The 24,971-nt window shown below is 40.6% G+C and overlaps 1 protein-coding gene across 3 annotated transcripts in view; it reads right to left on the reverse strand.

Annotated features, from left to right (window-relative positions):
- Nucleotides 1-24,971, reverse strand: part of AFF3 (ALF transcription elongation factor 3) — a 310,637-nt gene that overhangs the window by 160,191 nt on the left and 125,475 nt on the right. For 2 of the 3 annotated variants that reach the window (XM_079299766.1, XM_079299764.1), the window contains exon 4: nt 6,902-6,946. The exons of the other annotated variant lie outside the window; for it this stretch is intronic. In XM_079299766.1, the coding sequence (XP_079155892.1) occupies nt 6,902-6,946 (45 nt within the window). The remainder of the gene's footprint in view (nt 1-6,901; nt 6,947-24,971) is intronic. 3 annotated transcript variants of the gene reach the window in all.

The raw sequence follows: 24,971 nt of genomic DNA on the forward strand, positions 1-24,971 counted from the left end.
GTGGAAGCAGCAAAAATCCAAGAGAATTCAGGAGAACAGCTGATGTGAAGCTAATTTATGGTTGGTTGACATTACCACTGTTAGTGTAGCATTTTATGCATTTTACATGATGTTCTTTACCTCAGACTCTATCTGTTAAGGATCAGGAAAGCAATATTTACATGTCTAGGTTTACAATGCTGGCTGTGAAGGTTTATTGACAGTTGAAAACCACAGTGTGGACTATAAAATGGATGTGCCATGCATGGTGGCCAAACCAAGAGCAGGTTCTATTCAGATGAGCTAACAGTAAGTAAGAGATCACCTGGAGAGGGACTCTGATGACCTGAGAAAGCACAAAAAGGGAAAAAATGTATGAAAAGTAACCAACCTCCTTCCAGCCTTTTGGATGGAGAAAGACCCTGGCATAAGCAGATACACAGAGATATTCCAAAGCACCACATAGAGGCTGTGTCCTGAAATTTCATGGTGTGAGGAGTCAAGGGGATGTTGAAGTACACAGGTATGACTCTCTCTAATCACTGCAGCTTATGTGGACAAAGTATCTTTAGCTCTGGTACTGCTGCTAATTCTGCTCTCACAGCCCAAGGCAGCGTATGGACTGCTAATTCTCACTGAGAAGCTGGACAAGCTCCAGGCAGAGCTTGCAGAATCTCTGTGGTGCTGTTGTCCACACCACCAGCAGTCCCCAGGCTGGCTGGAGGAAAGCTGACAAGGCACAGTGACTGCTCAGGAAAGGTACTGGAAAGATGGGTGCACATGTGGTCAGAAGGGCAATGTTTGTAGGTGAGCACTGCAGGTTGGATTGAATAACTCAAAATGTGCCTTAATGTTTCTGGGATTTAGTGCCTTGAGTGAAATGCTAGAGTTTCCAAACACTCCTGGGTATGTATGGCTTTTGTTATTTATTTGAGTAAGAAAGAAAAAAATAATAATACTGAATTCAATGAGCAGTAAACATCAGCCAAAATAATGCTTTAATTATTCTAAAATTTAGGATACTAAAAGCAAAGCCATGCTGTGGAAGTTCTTAAAGATTGCAATGGAAAAAAATTTATATTTTATGCATCTGATACATTATTTAACATGATTCTGACACTTTGGAGTTCTTCTGTATTCAAGGAGACTAATCAAGTATTTGCAAACTGGGGCTGCTTGTAAGTCTCCACACTTCTCTCTCCTCCACCATCTCTCTCTTGCCTGGAGTTGGTGAGTTCCTCTGGAAGCTTTTCCAGGAGATTCCCACCAGGTTCAGTCACAACAGCAAACCTGAATTTCTCCTCAGTGGTGCTGGTCTGAGGCTGGCCTTCTCACCTCCCTCTTGATGTTGCCCAGCAGTTTATTTCCAGCAGTGAGACTGCAAAGAAATGTTCTGCTAGTGCAGAGGCAGCTACTGCATGAGTGCTGTGCAGCAAAGTGGGTCCCACTCCACCTGTGGGGTTTTCCCTCTGCTTTAGAAAGCAACAGGAGTGTTTAGAAATATACTGCTGATTACCATATCTGTGTTCTGTAATTTTTCATGTGTCCAACTCCACCAGGAGCTTAACTGCAGCCAGTGGGATCTTCCAGTCATTAACATTTACAAGGCAGTAGTTCACAGTTGCTGAACTAACAACCTACCTCTAAGAAACTGATTTTTCTCCCCTCTAAGTATTGACACGTGCTCCACTGACTGTGATGCTTATTCACAGTGACAGTGTGTTTGGTAGAATTTCATGTTTTCACAGGATTTGTCTTGTGCAGACAGTTTCTAATTTACCTCTGCTCTTGTTTTAATTCAATCAGCTGATGGAGTGCAGCTGATCTCATGGCACATATGGCTGTTCAGGTTTGAAAAAAGGCACTGAATATTTGATGGGTCGATCCTTAATGCTTTCTGCTAAAGAATTAGTGAGACTGCTAATGAGCCAAGGGATCCCAAGTGGGGAAGGGGAAAAATGCAGAATTAGATTCTGTTTACATTCCTTTTTGGTTTTTTATGTTGCTCAAATAAGAAGTGCAGTGCTTTATACACTGATTAGATTCATGGGGTAGAGAGAGTCAAGTAAATCACTTATCAAACCATCACACTTAAAATGTCATTTTCATAAGTGGACGTCCTGTGGCCAGGAGGAGTCACAACCTATTTCAAGGCCATCTGTGGGTGCTTATCCCTCCTGCACAGGAGGTTCATGGCACCAAGGAGAGCTGTCCTTCACTGGGGTGGATGTTCACAGCTGGAGTCCATGTCCTTTCACTGCCTCCCAATGGCTTTTTCTATCTCCTCTGAAAGAAACTATCTGTCCTCTACTGCAGACCCCAGCCTGTCTCCCCACTGCTCCATGCCATTTCAAAGTGCCTTTTTCTGTGTTAACTGGCTGTGCTCTGTTTTTCTCCAGCCCTTTCTCTGCATTCCTGTTGCTCCTCCAGCTTCCTGCTGTCTCCACATTCTGCAGCCAAACACTGTTTGCAGGCCAAACACTCAAACTATGCCTCCCAGTTCAATGACACCACTCATGTCAACACAAAAAAATCCAGGGAATTCACATGGAACCTCTTCAATAATCAAAGCTCAGCTTGACTGTGGGTTTCCTTCCAACAAAGCTACCACAGCTCTAGGAAATCACAGCTAAGACTGTAAGAATAGCCAGATCAATCTCCACTTACCTTACAAATCAAGAACTGCCTGCACTCAACACACTCCCTTCTTCTTTAATCCATAGCAAATATTCTCAGAGTGCATCCTGTATTGGCTGCAACAGTTAGCTTAGTGGAGAGGCAGGACTCTTGCTGCTGCTGATCTTTGAAGGTACTACAGTAAAATAAATGTTTACTTTAAACCCCACCAGTCATAACAAAATACACAGCTCCACACACTATTAAAGTCAGAAATCAGCCAGAATTACTATCATAGAATCACAGACTCATCCTAGACTCATTTGGGTCAGAAGGGGTTCCAGATCTGGTTCCAACCCTCCTTCCAAGGGCAGGGACACCTTCCACGAGACCAGGTTGCTCAGGGCCCCATCCAACCTGGCCTTGAACACCTCCAGGGATGGGGCATCCACAGCTTCTCTGGGCAACCTGTTCCAGTGCCTCCCTACTCTCAGAGTAAAGGATTTCTTCCCAGTATCTGATCTAATTCTAATATCTTTTAGTTTGAATGCATTCCCCCTTGTCCTGTCACTACATGCTCTCATGGAAAGTCCAGCTCCCTCCTGTAGGCTTCCTTTAAGTACTGGAAGGCTGTAATTAGGTTATCCCTAAGACATCTCTTTTCCAGGCTGAACAATTCCAGTTGTCTCAGCCTTTACTCACAGGAGAGGTGCTCCTTCCCTCTAATCAACTTGGTGGCCTCCTCTGGACTTGCTCCAACAGGTTCCTATGCTGGGGACCCCAGAGCTTTAGTAATCTTGCTTAGCCAGCCTGTGTTTTAGCAAGGAAGTGAATAGGTTGGCTTTGGCAATGTCTCAGGAACTCACACAGCAACTGCTCCATGCATGGTCGAACAAAGGGTATTTGTGTAGCCTTGACTTATTTTCCACTTCAAAGTTTTTCTATCATGTCCTCCATGAACAATGCAAAGCTTACAAGGAATTGCCTTTTAAATTTACTAGCAAGAAATGTGGCTTTTCTCTCATGCTTTCACATTAAATCTGTAACTTGGTCTTACTGGAGTTATTTACATTGAAGGCTCTTAGAAGTTTCTCTATCCTCCAAGTGTGTGCCTGCAGCTGGACAGAGAAGTCAGTACACTTTGAAGAAGCTGCTACAAATTAGTGCATGGGGTTAGATGAGGTTCAGGATTCCTGCAGTGATTGTAAACTCTGCAGGAGACCTCACAAGAGCTCCAATCTCGACAGGGTTACTGTCTTGTTAATCAGCCTCCTTCAGGACTGGAAGAGGTTCTGTGTATCAGTACTTGAGGGCATTCTCTGGAGCTGCAGTTTTGTGCAGAAGGATCTGTCAGTTTACAAAGTCTATAGAGCTTTGATACATTTGGTAAAACAACATCAAAAAAGGTTAGACTTGGGCTGTGGCAACCTGTGTTGTAGCAGATGGCAAAAAAAAACTATAAAATCTTGTCACAGTTAGTGCAACAACAGATTTGGTGATTTTAAAGCCACACTTAAATTGATTTTTTAGCTCTGACCATGGCCAAATCCTGGAACCAGGATCTGTGCACAAACCTGCATCTTGTCACCTGTTGGGGAAGGGAACACAGGGAGCAGATGGAGCAGACCTGGGGCACACTTACTACTGCCCTCAGTCCTGACTGAGGAAACATGGACATGCCATGTATATAGGATGAAATATTCCTTAAAAGGATGAATTTTAAGCATCTTCTTCCTTTTGCTGATACTCCACACATTAGGAAAGGCCCTTCCCAAAATAAACACATTCCAGCAGACCAGCCATCTTTTCTGAGGGGAAAAAAGTATTGCAGCTGCTGTGGCATTTCTCTGTCTGCCTTTGGGCACCTGTATAGCAACTTCATATTTTCTGTTTGAAAAGAAGCAAAACTTTGGTTTTATTATGTGAATAGCACCTCCAACAAAAACATGGAAATGGCATTCCTTATAAACAGTCTGTTTCAGAAAAGTAGAAAATCTGTGTTAGAACTTCATGGATCTGCTCAGGACAAAAAGGAGGTCATGAAGAGGGATGGAAATGTCTAGATGACAGTAAATTACACAGGGAGCAGCAAAGGCACATTATTACTGTTGCTGTTTTCAGTAATTATCAGCGACAACAACCACTGCAGATTTGGATTTGTGTTACAGGAGTACCTAAGCACTGCTTTTGTAACACACAGCAGTTCCTTGACACAGAAAATGCACTTTTCGGTACAAAAGAGAGCAGATGGATATATCTGACCTGACAGAGTACTACAAGAAACAATTGGGACAAAAAAAAATGCTCAAGCATGAGAAACAGTGGTAGAGCCCTGACTTCACCACTGGTTTTCCACCCTCCTTGGGAAAAAATGAGCCCCTTAAGATTGGGAGGTAGCTATGGAGCTGACAGGGAAAGTTTTCAAGGCTCTTCCCAGATCTGATGGGAAGCATTGGAGAAATTAATTTATATAAAACTTGGCAACATTTTGACACCACCAGCTAAGCTAAAGTGGGATTTAATATGTTAGCATGTACTGGAGGCCTTAAAATCAGAGACAAATAGCAGTACTTGATGTGATGGAGAAGGAGATGACAGTGGTGAGATGTGAAGACAAATGTCCCTGGGCAAGATGTCAAGCTAGGAAAATTATCTGTGCAGTAGCATGAATGGAGGTGGGCAACATTGCATTTGTCAAAAACTAGAAAAGAATTTTGGACCAAAGACTTACACTCTTGAGAATAAAGAGCTTCAGTCAGAAATACTATTGGGTAACAGCCCAGCCTGGAATATTTAGGTATAGTCTTAGACACAGACACACAAGGGGAGTCCAGAATAGAAAGTGATGCCCAGGTTTGCAGACATGGAAGATGGGCAAATTGGTGAGGTTACCCATCATGAAGCTTGACAACAGTATTTCCTGAGGAACATTCCAAAGGAAAAAAAGAGAGCAGCAGCTGTGTTCATTGTTTTGGAGATGCACCTTACTATCTTCAGTTGTACAGCACATTTCTCTTCTCAGATGGGGTCTCTTACATACCCATCTTCCTCTGTGTGGAAGGAATTGTGCCTCTTCTACATTTTTGCTTAATTGCATGAGCCAAACTACAGAAATTAAAGGAGGAAGACCAGTTTCCCTGACTGTTTATTTTAAAAGTCTTGCATGAAAAGGGGTGTCTATGTGTCACATCACATCACAAATTCATGACATCTGCCACTAATTTGTAACAAACCAGCAGAGACTGCGGCTTAGGCTTGTTGAATATGCACCTAAGTCCTAACAAAGCCTACTTTGTAAATGTTAGCTAAGTAAAAACTCTTCCAGTGAAGTCATAAGCAATACATCATCATCACCCTTCGATAAATTCTTTGTCAAGTTTAAGAATTAAAAGCTGCATTTAACATATTGAGGGAGAATAGAGAAATGCCTTTAGGAACAACAGGCTTAATGCATTGCTAACCTCCAAACCAAATATTTATAACCCTCTAGTTTATAAATTATCAGAAATATTTGGGTGGTGAAATATCGAAGAGGTAGAAGCACATGCAGTAACAGAAAGGTTTTATCATTCCATCTACCTTGCTTTTTGTTTCAATCACTATTACATCAGATTTTTAAGCATTGTGAATTATTGAATTATCATTTTTGAAAAAAAATCAAAATAACAACATGAGTTAAAATATTATGGAAAAGTTTCATTGTTTATAAATTTTTCTTCCACAGAAAATAATCAATATCCAAGTTGATTCAAGCCAAGATCTGTCCGGATGTGTATTAATTTGCTCCATGAAAATAAACTAGAAATTACTAAGATGAAATAAATAATAATGAAATATGGAAATAAGTACAGATTTTGCCCATTGTCATTATATAATGGACATAATGAAAATAATGTTATTACATAATTAAATCCAGGTGGAAAATGACCTCTCTAGACCTCTCTTCAAAATTAAGATTTTTGACAGTCATGATTAATGGAAACATGCACTTTGCATGGTTTGTAAACCTGAAACATCATTGTACATTTCAGTTTATAATTTATCCCATTATCTGCTTCTCCATGCATGAAGGTCAGCTGTACAGGCATAAAGTAGCAGTGAAATGTACAGGCTTTGAAAGGTTGTTCCCACAGATTTTTCAATTCTTTTTTATGAGGAAATAATTTTGCCTACTTTTTCCTTAGAAAGACAACAATCTAAAGGAGGAAAATTTTAACAGCAGTAATTGCAATATTCTTGTTATTCTGCTGTCTTTTCAGAGCAAACAAAATAGGGTTGGAAAAACAGGATTTTTCAGGATTCCTACCCGCAATATTTCTTCAATGCAGCTGTTATCTCCTGTTCCACTGTCCTGTAAACAAAATGAGAAGACAGTTTGTTTATGTTTTAAAAAGAAATAACAAATAGGTCTGAGGACATGGTTGTCACATGAAATATTTTCCGACCTCTATTACAGTTTCAAAATGAGGCCAAGCCTTTCCAGCATCTGAAAAGTTGCACTGCTTAAAATTCTCAAATTATTCCCCATCAGCACCACAGGAAGATGCAATATTTACAGTGTTTACATATTTCTGTAAATTCAATGGATTTTTTTCACACCACTTCTCTGTGCTTTTCCTGCAGTTTTGGCTCTCTTGCACATGAGGAAGCAGAAGCAAAGAAGTTTTGGCATGTACATGGATGCAATGTGCATTTATTTATATTAAATAAATAGCATCTCTCCACATCCTTTGTGCAGCACAGCTCTGCAGTGACATGTGCAGAGCCTGAGGATCTATAGGGTAGAGGCAGAGCTGCAGAGGCTGCAACACAGGCAGCAACGCTGAGCATGGGCACAGAAGTCCTGAGCAGCTGTGATTTCCCAAAATGCTCACTCCAAGCCCACCCATGCATTGTGGGACTGAGGGCAGAGAAGAATTCCACTCTCCCAAGCAGCATGACTCACTCCAGAGCTACTCTGTGCAGGGGAAATCAGAGATTTGGCAGGGTTCTCCCCCCAGAAACCATGCAGACAGTGCCTCACCTATGTGCTCAGCCTGGGTGCTCACTGGGACCCAAACTGCCAGCAAGGATAAGGCAGCATGAAACTCATACCCCCCTCCCTCCTGCCTGCCCTCTGCCCACATCTGGCTCTGGCTGCCCAGCACAACTGGGGAGAGAGGACACACTTGGATGGAGGTACTGATGCCGAGAGGGTGCCCATCTCCTACAACGCTCCTCAAGATACAGGTGGCTGCTGCATCCAGCAAACTGTCTGGGGATTTCCTTCACTACACTATACTTCTTGATAATCCCCCCAAATGAGGCTTTCTTCATTTTGCAGAACAGAACTAACTCAGGAAGCAGGGGACTGGGGCTTGAGGTGTTCCAGTGTGTGAAAGGGGGCAGAAAAAAATACATCTGGTAATTACTGTACTTGAACTAGCAGACAGGTGAGCTTGGTCTTCTCTTGTTTTCAAAAAACCCCCTGGCTGCTCTGAATTTTCAGGTCTTCTCTTGTTTTCAAAAAACCCCCTGGATGCTCTGAATTTTCAGGTATGCACCTAGAGATACATCAAAGCAATTAATTTTTCCAGACTGCTGAGCTTTTCTCATCTGGAAATCAGACTTCTCTACCACATCTGTGTTTGTGCACCCAAAAAATAATGAAGCATTTTCTGAAATGGGTACCTCTGCCTACTAAAGCCAAATGATTGCACTGACCAATTTGTGCTAGTCCTGGAAACCTTTACCACCACTCCCCAGCTGGAGCTGAGGGACTGAGGAGGTCTGGATCTTCAGCTGCCTAAAGCCCACCAGCTGTAACCAAGGTCAGGAGAACAACAGACATGCATACACAAAAAAGCAATTTATGTATTCTAATTTTTTGTGGCTCTTGTTTCATGCCAACTCATAGAAAGTCATAAGTGCTCTATTGTCTGCACTCCTGCTAAATCTTTGCTGAATATGGCCCTTGATTATTGAACAAATGAGTCACATTAACTCTTCTTGGTGAAACACAGTCCATCAGCTTTACAGTTCACTACAAATTACACTGATTTCAAGGGCAAAGGTACTAAACATATGGTGAAGTCAGACTTTGGAGAATTACTCATGTCTGATCTATGGATGCAGAAGAGAAGCTGCTGCCCTGAGCAGATAGCCATGCTCCAACCTCAGCCCTGCCCCTGAGGAGCTGCACAGCACCATGTGTGATATTCCTGTCACAGCAGCATGTATTCATGTTGCCAGTGAACCTAGCAAGATGGAGAGAAACAAAAATCTCTGTATATTTAATAATTTTAAAATTAATATTAGATAATTGCTATTTCTCTCTTCTCTGTGGGCTTCCATCTATTTATTCCCTTTCCTTCCCCAAGCCCCAGTTTGTTCACTTGTTATCCCACTAGCACTGGAGAGGGTAAAGCCTTCATTGTGAATGCCTTCTTTACAGAGCAACAAATTCACTGCCATCTTTGTCTCTTCTAGTCTATTGCCATCTTACAGAAGAAGGGATGAGATGACCATATGATCTTATGCTGTATAAAATACATTGAACATATGATAAAATGATGATCTCTCTCTGTGAGGATAAAAATACTGAATGTGATTTTGGCAACAGGCTGTTTCAGACTAGGATTAGGAACAAGCATCTGTTAAAAAATTAAATAACTCTCCTAGAAGTGTAATGAAATAAATCTGCAAATACTCATCAGCAAGAAATTTTACTTTCTATTACCCCAGAACTAAAACTTTAGCTTTTCTTTCTGGCCCATCATCTCTCTGAACAGGAAGTAATTCTCTGTCTTAATATCATCATGCAGCCTTCGAAAGGGTGAAAAATAAGATGGAAACAAAAAACCAAAGACATGTAAAATTGATATAATATTTGGAGGGAAAACCCTTAATTTCTACATTTTCCTCTTTGATTTACATCTTTTGAGTGCCAAATATAAATTTCTTAGTTTATTTTTGCCTTGAATACTTACAAAGGTCTTAACATTACTGTTGATATCAAACTTCCTAGAACATCCATCCAATACATCTCTACTGATGTCACACGGGAACGTGCGCTGCCATGGAATGTGGCAAAGCAAATCCAACTTTGTGGCCATAGTTCAACTTGGAAAAAAAAGGAATATAAAAGCTGGAAGCTGTTTCTTGAGATCTGAGTGGAAAGAAGGATTGCAGTAGCTGCAGGGAAGGAGCAGCACGGAGCCCTTGCCAGGCTCTGTGCTTGGGTGAGTTTCCCATGCGAGCAGCGCTGCGTCGGTGCCGGCTGTGTGACGCAGCAAGGCTGATGTCGGCTCTGCTGGCAGGCTCTGCACAGCATCCCTCCACCCTCTCAGCAGCCACAGGACATTTGTGCACTAAACCTTGGCATTATTTTAATGTCAGTTAAAATCAAAACCAAATGAAGACTTTGAGGGTGCTGCTGCAAGCTAAGCTGGGGAGCTGCTCCCTGTGTTTGTTGTGACACCGATGAACCCGTCTCGTTCGTCTCCCTTTCTGTTTTGCGTTCTGTCATAACAAACTTGCCTCACTGAACCTCCAGTGGACCATCAACGAAATCCTGGCAAGTCCTGGGGGGCTGTCAGGGGCTCAGCCTGTTCCCTGGCTGCTGAGTCCATCAGTCATTCAGGCAGCAGAGGCTGCAGAACATCTGCAGGGCTGCGAGAGCTGCCGCCCAGGATAATGCTGCTGCTGCTGCAGAAATAGCCGGGAGCGTGGTGTGCTGATAACACCAGCAGCTAATTACCATGCAAAGCACAGAGAACCCTAAGAAACCAGGCTGACTCAAGGCGACATGGAATTCTTGGGAAAAGGGATGTCATTTCAAAAAAAGCTACCTCTGTACAAATTTTATTTCTGAGCGTTACTTTTTTTTCACATATAAAGAAACCTCTCTGAAAGGAATTGCCTATCTTGTGATACTTCTCCCTCTTTTCAAATCTTTATTTTGGAAAGAAAGAAAAATCTTCTGCAAGGACCTATTTCCATTTTAGCCCAAAAGATTTTTATGATGAGAGCTTTTGGTGCTGCCATTATTTGGACTGTGCTAGATGTTTTTACAAAGTGTCCAGAAGTTATCAGATTTTGTCTCCAGTATCAATTAGTCACCACTATGATCTCCAGAAGCCTGAGGTACATAGTCATCCTCTTCCTCTCAGTGGGAGCCAGGCTGCTTGTGTCACCTCCAGCCATCAGCATGACAATGGCCACCCCACATCTGCCCCACAGTGCACAGGTACAGCACAGCTCTGCTCACTGTGGGGCTGCAGGAGTTACACTGGGGCCTGAAGGAAGCTTCAGACACTGAATGCTGGCAGGCAATAGCCTAAATCCACAATGAAACAAAACAGGAAAGAAGGGGGAAAAGAACCCCACACTGGTGGACCTTAATCTCAAAGCATATTAGAAATGCTTCTTTGCCAGGCAACACACACATGCACATCCACATGCATATATATACATTTTCTACACAATCCATTTGCTAGAAAGGAATATCCAGTATGAAGAAGTCCTTATAAAAGATACTCCTTATCTTTTTTACTTATCCATAAGTGTGGCTTCTGCCTGTTGGGTTCAGGAGAACCATTACTCTCAAAGCTTCCCTTCAATCATTTCTCTAAAGAGATCTTAACACGTTCAAGTTGTGGAATTTGCTGGAATTTCACAGGGTTTCGTGCCTGAGATCAGAGATGTGACTTCTGGGATTTCTGTAGAAATATAGCCAGGCTGTGGAAAGGAATTTTGGGGAGGTGTCATTTGCAGATGCCCAGGAAGGTGTTTTTGGACATTCAGGCTTAACTTACAAAGACTTCCTTACATGTGCTGCATCCTCCAAAATGCTCTTTATGGAGTGGTTGTGCTGAACCACACAGCTCTTGGAGAGAAAGGCAGGACTTTGAACATCAGGAAAGATGGGCTGGTCAAAAGACTAGACCTCAACCTAGCTAAAAACTTACCTTTTTGCCCCTCAGGAAATACCCACTTTTTGAAATGTTTTCATTCTGAATGAGGACCTGGGGGCAGGCTACCTACTGGTTGATTTTATCTCTTTAGCTATGCTTCCATCCAAAATGCAATTGCGTTCCATCATTACCTTAACAATTAAATTTTACAAACCATTCTTCAATTCAGTTGAGAAATCAAAATTTGATCAGGTCAAAATACTTCAATGACAAATTTTAAGAAATAGAATCTGTCATCACAGAATAAGAAGATATGGCTTAAATCAAGAAGGTATTAAACCAAAATACCAAATGTTTCTCTCCAAATTTGGGCATTTTTTACTTTAAGGAAACATCTTCTTCAACCAAGAATGGAAATGGGTTTGATCAAAATCAACATAGATGCAGACACTGGGACATTCCATAGAAAAAGGACTGAGTAGGAAAAAACAGAACAGAATTAAAATGGTGCTTTTTTTCCTGTCTAACAATGATGGCATTTTGATCTTGATGAGTGATGTGAGTCCTACCAGCAATGTTTCCACCTGCCTTTAGAGGGACAGACTTCAGGGAGCCATGGCACACTGTAGTCACCCTCAATTCACTGGATGGCATTATAATAATGCCTGTGCCTCCTGTGAAGGCTCCTAATCTCTCCCTGAGGAAGCAGGCAAGCAGGGCTGAGCTGTGTAAGGTTACACCAAGGGAAGAGATATAAAGAGACAGCTCAGGAAGCTTGACTTTCTGTTCCTGATATTTGAAAGCTTTACTTTGCACTCATGCTATGCCTTACCACTAATTGGAGTGCCAGTGGCCATGGTCTGTGGATACAGTAGTTTTCTCCTGTGCTTTGCATCGCTGTGAGTAGGAGCTGTTTCACTTTTACTATGAGGAATTTCTGACACTTCTTTAGACACAGAAGTGCAGGAGGGAGATGAGAATGAGGAGCTAAATTCTCCTCAAGGTCTGTGTCAGAAAGTGTTGCACTAATTAAAGTCATTAAATCCATCTATTTCACAGACCCTGTTAATAAACTGTTACCTTTAATAAACCCATCTCTTTTGAAATGGAGCCATCATATTTTTATGGGGATTATTTTTCCTACCAAGAGATCTTGCAACACTGTTGTTGGTTCAAAAGGGAAGAGGAGTAGCTTTAAAAAAGAATAAAAAAAAGAGCAAGTGATGAAAGTCATCCAGCTTAGCTTTAATGAAACTATCTGTACTAATTGGGGGCCTCACTGCAACTAGAATATCATGACACCCTAGTCTTGTCTTAGAACCAGGAATATGTTCTGGCTAATCAAAGGAGATGAATAAAAAATATCTGTAGATAGAGAGAAGTGCCAAATGATCCAACAGACCCACCATGCACACTAGGAAAGAGAATCAAGATTCCACTTTGCTGTCAATGAATAACACTCCCAGAGCAGTGTCCTCACACTGTGTGCTCCCCCACAACTGAGGCAGAACAGCAGTTTTTGGAGAGCAAGACCCTCCAGAAGAAAGACTAGAGAGGAGTTCATAGAGCTATAACCCAGAGCACCACAAGCCTTAGGCTGTGCTGGTCTTATATGCAGATCTGGGTCTAGGTGAAGATGGATGTACTGTGGATATGTAAGTAAAGCCATTCACCATATTGTTTTTAAAAGAGCAAGGAAATTCTGGAAAGAGCAAGGGAATTATGAAAAGAGCAAGGAAATTTTGTCAGAGTGTAACTCCTCCAATATGTGGCCATGGCCTGTCACAAACCTTGAGACACCTCCTGTCCATGCAGTGCCTGGCCTGAAGTAAATGTTGAAAAGCCAGGGCCAGAAAGTGAAATGATGCTGAAGGGGGCTGCCATCTGGATGGCTGCTGGGAGCTCCAGCAGAACTTAGACTGCTACAACCCAGTTGGAGGATTTTGGAAGGGCTGGGTCTGGCCATGTGTTGAGAGGTCATCAAGCTGATGAGATGGTCTGAGTCCAAGTCTCAGTGTCCATACCACAAAGAAAAAGAAAAAAAAAAAATTCAAGGCAATTAAGGGTCAGGAACCCTTCTTAACACTCCCCACTCTCTCCACCCCTAAGGGTCATTGAACAATCAATGGCTGGAGCTGCACCGGTAACATTTCATCTCGTAAAAGATGCTTGGGAGCCTCAAATTAAACCTACTGACAGATCAGTGGAGTGATTTTACAGGCTTTTACATTATATTAATAAAAATAAAATTCCAAACATGCCAGAAATGCACCATGACCCAGAACAATAAAGTGGAGCTGTAATGGAGATGAACTGCATTGTTCTATTAATAAAATATAAAGGTTTTATTGTTATTGGGAAAGATTGATTGCATCAAATCAATACCATGTCACAGTATATTAATGTTTTTCTTCACTAATGAAAAAACAGGGCCTGATGTGATTACACTCTCTTACTGCCCATTTGAAAAATATAATGGGCTGTTGATAATAGAGGTTGCACCTTGCAATTTCACTTCTTACTAGATGCTTGATCCTGGGGATGTGCTGAGTAGGTCACCTATGCTTTCAGGAAAGTCAGCAGGAGAGGAAGGTAACATATACAAAAATGCTGTCAAAACCTCCCTGAATAGACTCCACAGTCCCTACTTTCCACTGAAAAACTGGGAAAAGCCATTGGGGACCTCTGGAAAAGTCTCAGTCATGTACAATTTTCTGCAGCACTATATGCATGCCTAAAACATATCAAGTGACTGCTGCTTGACACAGTGGTGTATTTGTCAGGTAGTTCCCATTATGGACACCAGAGTCCTTTGGTTTTGCAGCACAAAAGTTCTTTTAGTCGAGTCATGGCTTCTTTCCTCGTCAGTCCTTCAGCAGCCCACCCATGGACCCTGCCCTGAGACTGAAGAGATCAGCTCTTGTCACCATGACATACCTGTCCTGCACAGATGGCCAATTAGTGTCACCTGGAATGTGATGTTTTTAGTGCTGTGGACATTTGTCAGCTGGGACCTGGACTGAGCCTGATTGATTGCATTTAATACATTCTCCATGTTTGTTTGGGGAGAATACATAACATCTGTATAACAGCAACAGTTGGAAAAACAGGTATTATGGAACTGTTGATATTTTTGTGGATTTTAACATAAATTTAGCATCAGTTAGTAAAACACTGAATAAATTAAACGGATTACTTTGCCAAGAGATCCTTTAAAAGTGTTAATTAACGATAAATCAATAAAAACTATTCAACATGAAAATCAATTACATCCCTGTTTACATTATTTAACTCCAAACATTTCTGTTTTGTGTGCTTGTAATTAGCAAGCTATAAAAGATGCCATAAATAGGCGCATAATGAGAGGAACTGTTTATAAATGATAATTGGTATTCATTCCCACTGAGCTAAAGGTTATGTGATTACAAACTGCTGTGCAGAAAGGGTTAAACCTCTTACAGACAGAGGTTTTACAGTGCACAGCTCTGGAGAAATCTTTCCCATGAAAGGCACTGAATGGAAGAATGCCCCTGTACGTAAGTGATGATGGAAAGAGTAACATTTACCAGGTGTTCCTTAAAGCCTGTTTACATCCATTTAGGAAAAACTGCATGGGAGAAAAAAAATCTACCCTTTGTGCAGTGGTGGAGGCAATAAGAAATGAAACCTTGCACAGGAAATTCAATGTTAATAAAATCCATCATCCAGATGACATCGCTACAATGTCTAAAGGAAATATATTAACACTGAGATGCTACCAAAATCTGCAGGACCATCCTGTTAACAAAGCTGAGGACAGGACAAAGGACACAAGGGTATTTTCTGTAATGATGGGTAACAAAGATGTTACTCTACCCAGTACCTCCTTCAAAGGGTAAGACCAAAGGCTTTCACAGAGGGCTAAAAGAGGATTACAGGATCTTCAAGCAGCAGCCAGAAGCCCAAAACACTGAGCAGCAGCCTGTAACTCCAGAAGGTAACACTGGATTATTTCCTGTAACACAGAGAGATGAAAAAACTTTCCTAGGGAGAAACAACCTCTCACTAATCCTTAATGCTGGAAGCAGCCTTCTCAGTTTTAGAGACTGAGACTGATCTAAACTCAACAGGTAAAAAACCCCCATGATCTGGAGACCAGAGATATTCTGGTAACAGCTTTTGCTAGTCTAAGGATGTCACCAAACATCTGACAGTTTTGCCTTTGACAACATCTCCTCCCCAGGAAAATAAATCTCAGCCTTTCACTATAACTGCTACTGTGAGGGCAACAGCATCAAGAACCCTTGACTGACCAGTGGTCTGACCAGTGAACATTTGGTGATAAAGCCAGCAGAGTCAAATAACCCATTTGCATATACAGACCATTCTTCTACCTTCCCTGGGCACAGGTGATGAATATTTCCTTTCCTGTCTAGATTGTGATTTGGAACACTTAACATCACACTGCTTTCCCTCACTTGCACAGAACACATCTGCTTCACAGAATACCTGGATCAGAACTGAGTTTGAAAAAAATAATCTATTATGTGTAAGGAAGAGAGCCTTACATGGCTTTGATAATGGTAAGGAAGAGAGCCTTACATGGCTTTGATAATGGTAAGGAAGAGAGCCTTACATGGCTTTGATAATGGTAGCTCAGTCTCACTGCCAAGAAAACAAAAAACATGTTCTGGTCATGGCAATTATGACCTAGAAACCTTTTTCCCAAGAGGGTTATAATTGGCTATTGAAAATCCAAAGCATCATCAATGAAGAAAAACAATGGTATGCATCTGCATCTTTAAATCAATCTACTGAGGCCTCTGGTCAGTTCAGGTGATTCTCTTAAAATCCACACAGAGGCTGATAAATAGCACAATTCTTCAAGCTGCAGTGAAAACCTTGGCAGAGTTTTATTGTGCTTTCAGCTTTCCTGAAAGTCAAAAGAAAAATCCAGCCATACTATGGTCACTGACAGACTGATGGGAACACTTTCACTGCAAAACTACTGAAACCAGTACTTTCTAAATGTATTGCAGTTAATAGGACACATAGAATTTCAACTAAAATGTCAGGGCTGGATGTCTCAGAGCTCACAGATGTAAGTTTCTTCCAGTTAGGAATGTACACAACACCATGTATGCATTGAGATGTAAGTATATTTACCAAGGTATACATGCACATGCATGTATGTATGTACATGCCACACAAAAAAACTGCAAAAGTTTCCTGGAAATGCCCAAACTAACCAAACAAGTGTCAAATCTTATTAACAGTAGCCTTAATCTGGGAATCAATAAATTCAGCAAATCTATAAAGTTACAGAATAGATAAAAACCTTCCTTATTTTTCCTGTCATCTCTTTCCCAAATCCCACTGAATTTCTTTTTTTTTACCACTGATTTTCTGCAGGCCCATATCAGTCCTTTTTTTTTGGGAGCTAGGCAGGAGCCTAGCTATCCTATGGTGCTATCCTAGGCTCCCTTACCTCCAGAGTGAAGATATCTCCACACCAGTAGAAACATCCATCCCAGGGAGGTTTCCAGCACTAGTCCCTGCTTTTTTGTGGGCTCCATGACAGCACCATACTTTTTGAGCAATCACAAAGAACAGAAGCAGGAGAATAAATGATGTCACAGGTTTGGGGAAGGGTTGCAGATAGTTCCCAAATAGTTGTTTCAGATACTTCCCAAACATTTTTTGATGGAAGCCCCACTGGTCTTTTGGTATTGGAGGACAAAAGGTTTGCTTTTGATCCTAGTTCTTTTTCTTTTGGCTTTCTCTTTTCATCTTCTCTCAAGGTATCCACTTTTAAAGTGGATCTGCACCCACTTTTTGCATCCAAAAGTCACAATGCTTTCTGATTTTCTTTCTGCTGTCACTGTTACAAGTAACAGTGAAATACAAAAATAAAGCAGAAAGAAAAACTGGCCTCAGCTTTTCCAGATTTTCTGTCTGGAAAATTATGCTTGTCCTTCCAGTAAGCACACATTTCCCACCTGCTGGTATTGAGATATCCCAGGCAGCTAATGGACCACCATCTCTTAAAGGGGTTTGTGTTTTCACAGAAAGATTATGTTGCCTTTAGGTTTGGTTTGGGTTGATTTCCAAAAATTTCACTGTAAAGCCTCAAAAAGCCTTTTGGATTTCTACTTATTTATTTATTTATTTATTTATTTTTGACAATCCTCCACTTAAAAACAGGTTATTTGGTCTCTGGAGAAAGAAATCTTCAGTGTAGTCCCATTTCATTTTAAATGGAAGCTAAATGGAGAGAAAATCTCTAATACTGCTTACAGACATTTCCATCTAGGTCAAGTACAACAAATATGCATATTTGAGCAGCAGAGCCAGCTCTCTGTCCCTGTTGAAAATGGCAGGTCTTGTGGCATCCTGAATTATAACAACACATACAGAAAACAGGAGTGCAGTTGGAAAGCCTTTGAGCTGAGACACCACATGCTTCCCTTTTGTTATGTGATCTTGATGAATTTATTTCTGTAGATTTTATTCATGTTTCAGGGCATTGAATCCTTTAAACTTGTTAGTATTTTCCCTTTTTTATTGTTCTCACTGCCTTTTGCTGTTTCATTTTATTCTTTTGTTCCCCAGTGTAACTGAAGGTAATGCAGTCCTGGGCCTATTACCCTCAGTCACTTTGATCTGGCAGTGGATATCAACAAAGAAGTTATTTGTTCTCAACACATTAAACCCTTCTGTGTAGCTTTTTACAAATTCTGTTATGCAACTTTGATAGGGCCTGGAAGGAGTTGTCAGGTACCAAAAGGCAGGGGAGCACAAAGACCTCTCCAGAAGCCAAGCTATGAATGGTGTCATCTTGCTGTTTCACTTTCAAAGGTGGCTCATAGGGGTTTGCTGAATAGGAGTCGTTTGACAGCAGACATCTGAATTTGTATCACTGTCTCTAAGACACCTTTATAAGAACTTTGAATATCTTAGTCGACTCCTGAGGATCAAAGCTTCCTATGTAATAAACCTATCATAGGTTACTCATGGAGATTTTCAGCATTGGTAACAATGGCAGATGATTTGCCTCACACAAAAAGCCACCAATAGAAGGTAAGGGTTGTGATCAATACTTTAACCAGCAAGATAAAAACCTATCTGAAACGCAGGAATTATATTATGGTCTCATAATTTCTTTTATAAACCATCTCCTATAATGTGAAGACACACATGCATTAAGTGTTGCTGGAAATACATTAAATTTTGATTTTTCAAATCAGAATACTGGAATAGTAAATAGAATTGGCAGCATAAATGAATATAATGAATAAAACACAAAAAGCTCTTGGCTGGCTTTTGAATAGAGCATTAGAAACAGAGAAACACACATTGTTTTACAGTGAACTACATTAAATATATTTGTTATGGGTTTGAAATACTCCAAATTATTTGTTATGGGTGAGAGAGGATGCTCTGCATTTATGATATATGATAACACATTGTCATCAATTGTCATGCTTTGTTTATAGGACTGAATAATTTGTAATCATCAGATTACTATGTTTAGTCTGCACTGTTTTTTTCAGAGTGTGTATTAAACAGATCAGATCCTTGTATCTTTTATTTATTTGTTTGTTTATAAAGGGAATGATGAGTGGCTCATTCTTCTGAGATTTAACTATTTGTTGAAGGGTTTGGAGTTCCAGGTCCTGGTTCTTCTTGGAGAGGAGGGAAAGGCAAAACTATACTTGGGTCCTGATTTTTGTTTGTGTGCCCACATTGCCACACAAGGACATCAGGCAATAACACCAGAGAAAAATGAAGATGCAAAAGGCTACATATATTCTAAAGGCTTCCTTAAGCTTTCTGGCTCCTCTTCCCCAGCCACAATCCCAGTAGCATTTTCAGAATGTTTTATGTGCAGATGTCACTCCAAGTCCCTTGTAGCCCAGTTATATATTAGGGCAGGTAGAAGATTGGGAAGCCACTCCAAAATATGAATTGTCCTGCACATTTTTGCAGCAACAGGTATTTTGTGAAGAACAGAATACAATGTTCTTGGCAAAGCCCTCTCTTTTTCATGGTTCTTTTTCTCCTGGAGAAATACAGCTATGAAACAAGATACTCTAACAAGGGTTGCAGGCAAAGACTTTTAACTGTTTCTGTGCAGGGGAAGGCACAGACCTGGCAGACTGGCTGGTCACTGCTGCCTCTGCCTTAGGGGGCTACTGGGAAAATCCCCACTAAAGAGCAGCTCCTGCCTAAGGTAAATTTTATATACATTTATGCTAGAAAAACCAGGGAATTTTAAATACGTGCAGTTGGGAAATCAGTCAACAATTATGGGGTGACTACCTGTATCACTTTATCCATGGGACTGTACAGACACAGCAGCCCATCTGCACAGACCACCCACGAGGGTCTCGGGCTCTGTAGGACAGTTCCCCCCACCCACTGCCCCAGCTGCCTTGTTGAGAGCACCTATATATAAATTCAAGATACCATAGGATTGCTCATTCCTAGAAAATAATTGCAAAATCAAACCACTGCTTTTGAAAAGGTGTGATATCAGTTCATTTGCTACCCAGAGTAACTGTACCTCTAAGCTAAAGAAGAAAAAAAACCCAGCAAAAATGAGACAGAAGCCAAGCTTACATTTCCATTCTTATCTCTCTGTACCAATACTCTCTCAGAGGTTTCTGCTTGCATAGCAGCTGCTGAATTGCTACAGTTTACAGTCTAGCATATTAAAATAAACTAGGACTGATTTTGGCAATTTGCATACATAGCTGATGGACCTTTACAGCAGAAAAAGAAGCTCTTCATCTGTGCCCACCTGTGCATCAGACCCTTCAGCCTGTACAAGGACAGACCAAGGCAGAGACTGCTGTGTGCACCCACCCAAAGCCAACCATTGCTAATTAGGGTTCAGAGCTCAACCAAACCTACCCACACCAAAGATGAGACTTTTGAAAGTGGTGTATCCTGCTATTGGATCAGAATGAAAAGATTAAACCACAGGATCACAGCCAGCCCTCTGATCATCGTGGACTAGCTCCAACAGGTCCATGTTCTCCCTGTGCTGGGGATCCCAGAGCTGGGTGCAGAGGTGCAGGAGGGGTCTCACCAGAGGGGAGGGGAGGAGCAGAATTCCCTCCCTTGCCCTGCTGGCCATGCTGCTTTGGATGCAGCCCAGGATACAATTGGCTTTCTGGGCTGCAAGCTCACATTGCCAGGTCATGTTGAACTTCTTGCCAACCAACATCCCCAAGTCCTTCTCCTCAGGGCTGCTGTCAGCCCATTCATCCTCTACTTGTAGTTGTGCTTGGGGTTGCCCTGACCCCAGTTTGCACAGACCCACCTCTCAAGCCTGTCAAGGTCTTTTTGGATGACATTCCTTCCCTCCAGCATTGCTGCCAGCACACAGCTTGGTGGTGTCAGCAAACTTGCTGAGAGTACACTCAATCCCACTGTCCATGTCACCAACAAAAATGTTAAACAGATGTCTTGACTGAAAATAGACTGCAGTAATCTGCATTTTGCATGCATGCACATTACCATGAAGACTTATATAGCACTTCACAATCTAGGTATGTATTGATACATACAACTTGAAATTAAGAATATGGCTATGCATCTATATGGGCAACACTATGTATTTTTAGGAATGATAACAAAGAGTACATTGTGCAGCATAAAGGGTTGGAAGCATTTTAGCTAGGCAGAATGGAACTCCCTATGAAGATTACACTACCAAGTGAAACAAGAGAAGTCTTAACAAACTCCAATACACACACAAGCACACGCACTCTTAAAAATCTGCAGTGAGTATCCTGAAAAAAAGCCACAAGGCCTGCCCACCTGCAGACATCAAGCTTTCTCAGGCTCAGTCCTTCACAAAATGAGACCTAAAGCCACAGTGTGTGCTGGAGCAGCATTCCCAGGGCTTCCACTCCCTGCAGCTGGGTCCAGCCAAGGGAAGGAGTTTTGAAAGCACTCCACAGGAGCTCTTCAAGCAGCAGTCTTCCCGTGATGCCCAGAAATACCTCTACCACATTTGGGGATGAAAAGCAGCCAAATGTTTCTGTCTGCTGACCCATACCTGCACAAAGTCATGTAATGTCTGCACATGGTGTTACAAAATAGTCCCATAATTTTTTTTTTTTCCACAAAGTATGAAACAGGAAAATCTATGGAATATATTGGTGGCTGACAAGCAGTTTCTTCAGAAATAAAAATTATAGCTAAATTTGGGATCTAATATTCCAGATGATTAGCACCACCTCAAAAATCAATATGAAATGATGTAGAATTATACTTTTCCTTGCACACTGGTAACTTCTTTAGTGTCAGCTGGAGTTCTTGAAAGGCATGAAGGATGGTTTTGGAAAGGGGAAAAAAATAAGATCAAGCCTTCCCACATCCTATCATAATAACCAAAAAAGTCTGTATGTCATCTTGTTTTAAATGCTCTCAACAATAAGTTAACTGAGTAACATGTGCATTCCCTCAGCAAAGCAGACAAAATCTTTGTCTTGTTTCACTCCAAAGGCCAGATATCACTGCTGCTGAGCACATCTACTGCAGAGAGAGTGGAAGAGGAAATGTAGGTAAAAGGATTGCTTGAGCTCAATAAGGGTCTAAAATCTAATATTTGATACAAAAGCAATGCGTCTTCTAGGATAAACCATAAAAATACAATTATTATAATAGTGTATAATTTACCAAAATATTTTGACATTTTTCCAGAGATAGTCTGTTTTCTGGTGTTTGCATACCTTTAACTCCAGAGTATAGGCATGTATAAACACTGAAGAAGACAAGACAGCAAGTAATTACTGACTCATTAAGGAGTGAATGAGCTTGAAGTTTCAAACATTAACACTCCTATTTCACCTTCAACCTTCCAGAGGAGGAAGGAGAAGACATGAAATAGAGTGTTCTCAACTCATAGAATTCCTAATTCTTGGCATTAATGCCACAAATTTCTCCTCTTGCTCTTTTGACTCACTGCCATATCCTGGTAAGCCCAGGTAAGCCATGCTCAAATCATAGTTACTTTGCTGAGGTGGTAAAGGTTACACAACTCAATTTTTTTTTTTTCCATTTCTAAGAGAAATGAATCCAAACTCAGATAATTTGTATACAGCTCCAGGCAATATAAACATGGCTGGTTAGAATCATTTATATAGTATAAGCCTTTGTACTCCATACTTCATGGAAGTTAATAAGTAGGTGTCAAACTCTGAATTAAAATTCCCTGAAGAGGACACAGCACAAAGGACAATAAAAATGATTTTTAAATAATCATAGGGATAAATAGCATCCACTTCTGACAAATGTAAGTGCTGGCATAAAATGTTATTAGGCTACAGAGATTTTCTTTTGTTCAGGAAGTATGTTTTATTCTCCAGCAGTGTCATTCATCATCCTAATGAGCCCTCAAAATGTAAATTAAATAGAAAAGACTGATTCATTCAAAAACATCTTTGTGCTGTGTGTTAAACCTTTTTTCTACTTTTATCCTTACATATTGGTCCATTCTTTCATTGCAAAATAACCCCTCAGCCCTTGTATGCTTTAATGACCAAGTTCAAGCAAAGCATATTTTCAGTAAACACTGTTTATTCATTGCTGCTTTTGGTACAGTAATTAAAACAAAACAAAAAAAACAAACAAAAAACCCCCACAAAAAAAACAAAAACAAAAACAACCAACCAACTAAAAAAAGAAAAACAAAACCACAGCACTTCATTTTAAAATGTTGCTCCTTAAATTATATTTGATCCAAAAAATCTCAGAAACCTGTGTGTGCATGTGGTTTTTGCTTTATTCAGTGTCACTTAGTAAAGGGAAACTCTCAATGGAAAAGGATTAGTAGAAATTTCAAGCAGCTCTAATTTACTGAACCAAATACATTAGCAACTAAGCAAAGCCTGTATTTTTGCCAATGGCAGAAAAGAAGAAAATAATCCAGGGTCACGAGCTAAATTAGTTCAGATTTCTTGTTATCTGTTGATAAGGACATTAGACATTCTTACCAGGAATGCAGAAAAGAGGTTTCATACTTGACCTGAATTTATGCATGAGCACACACACAACAACAAGAGCGACAAGGAACAGGGATTCTCTGGAGCCAATCCAAACAAAAATATAACAGGGATGGAAAAAAGCACAGCAAAAGCATGCCTGGTTTTGTTATGATCAGTCTTCAGTTAGCTTGTTCTCTGCCTCTTCCCTTCTCTTTCTCTTCCTCTAATGCTCCTGAAAATCAGCTTAATTTGAGTGTTTCTCTGTGCACTAAATGCAGATGAAAATATTAATATAGAGAGCAAAGTTTGCCCGATGACAAGAATGCTGTTATTAAACTGCATATGTAAGATTTAAAACCCACAATCTTCAGAATAAATTGCATCAAATCTCAGCATTCAGTGACATTATGGTTTTATGAGGTCGAAATGCTGGAGCGAGATTCGACAGGTTACAATGAAACCACCCAGCTGGGAATGAGGTGAGTGCATGTACATGAGTACATCCAAAAAATGGCCCTGCACCAATTCTGCTTTTATTGCAAACCCAAAGAGAGAGGAGTGATGCATCTGTGTAATTGAGTTAAGAGAGCTTAGAGACAGGGTGAAGTGTTACAACTTCTAGCTAGAATATCTTTGATGACAGGTGACCTTTAGAAGGGTTTCTTCTGAAAAAGTTAAAATAGTGATTTATGAAAGTTCAGCAAAGGCTCCTTACTGCAACTGTTAAAGAGACCATACATGTAATTAGGCTAAATTCCACTGAGCAGAAAGAAGAATAAAAAAAGATCATCATTACAGCATGAAATATTATCACTTAAGAAAATTAAGCATCATGAACCCTAGCTGAGAGAGCTTAATAAACCATCTATCATTTATCTTTGAGTGCTGATTCAGAAATCAGACTTGCATTCACAACTGCAGTGATTGATTAAAATAAACGCATACAGTATAGAAATTTATAAATGAAGACAGTAATTTACAAATTAAGTAAAGACTTTATGCCTGCAGAATAAGCTGCTGAAGCTGAAAATATATTTGAAGATACTTCAAACACACTCAACATGTCGCGAAGAGTCGCCTGATGCAGCAGCTAGCTGAGTTTATACTTTGCTCAACTCATCTCCAAACTCAGGAGCACCTACTAGATGAAAAGCCTACTCTTCACAGCCTTGTGCATATATGATACACCTGTATTTTTACTAGCTACTCTTTTCACTGATGTATTTAAGTGCCTCCTAATACCTATTTTTTATGCTGTAGTCAAGATTCTGATCCTTGGATTCTATATACTGCATCAAATTAAAGTTTTTCCAGCCAGCTGTCTAAAACTGAAGCACAAAGCTACAGAGACTCCAGAGAAATCTTCCTGTTAGACTTCAATACACCCAAGAAGCCAGAAAAGAGAAAATAAAAACTCTTTACTCTGACTCTCTATCAGCCAGAAAACAGCACATTCCATTATGGCATTATAAGAATACTGTAGATTCACTATTTTAAAACTCAT

This window comes from Erithacus rubecula (genome assembly GCF_903797595.1).
Source record: "Erithacus rubecula genome assembly, chromosome: 1".
Lineage (NCBI taxonomy): Eukaryota > Metazoa > Chordata > Aves > Passeriformes > Muscicapidae > Erithacus > Erithacus rubecula.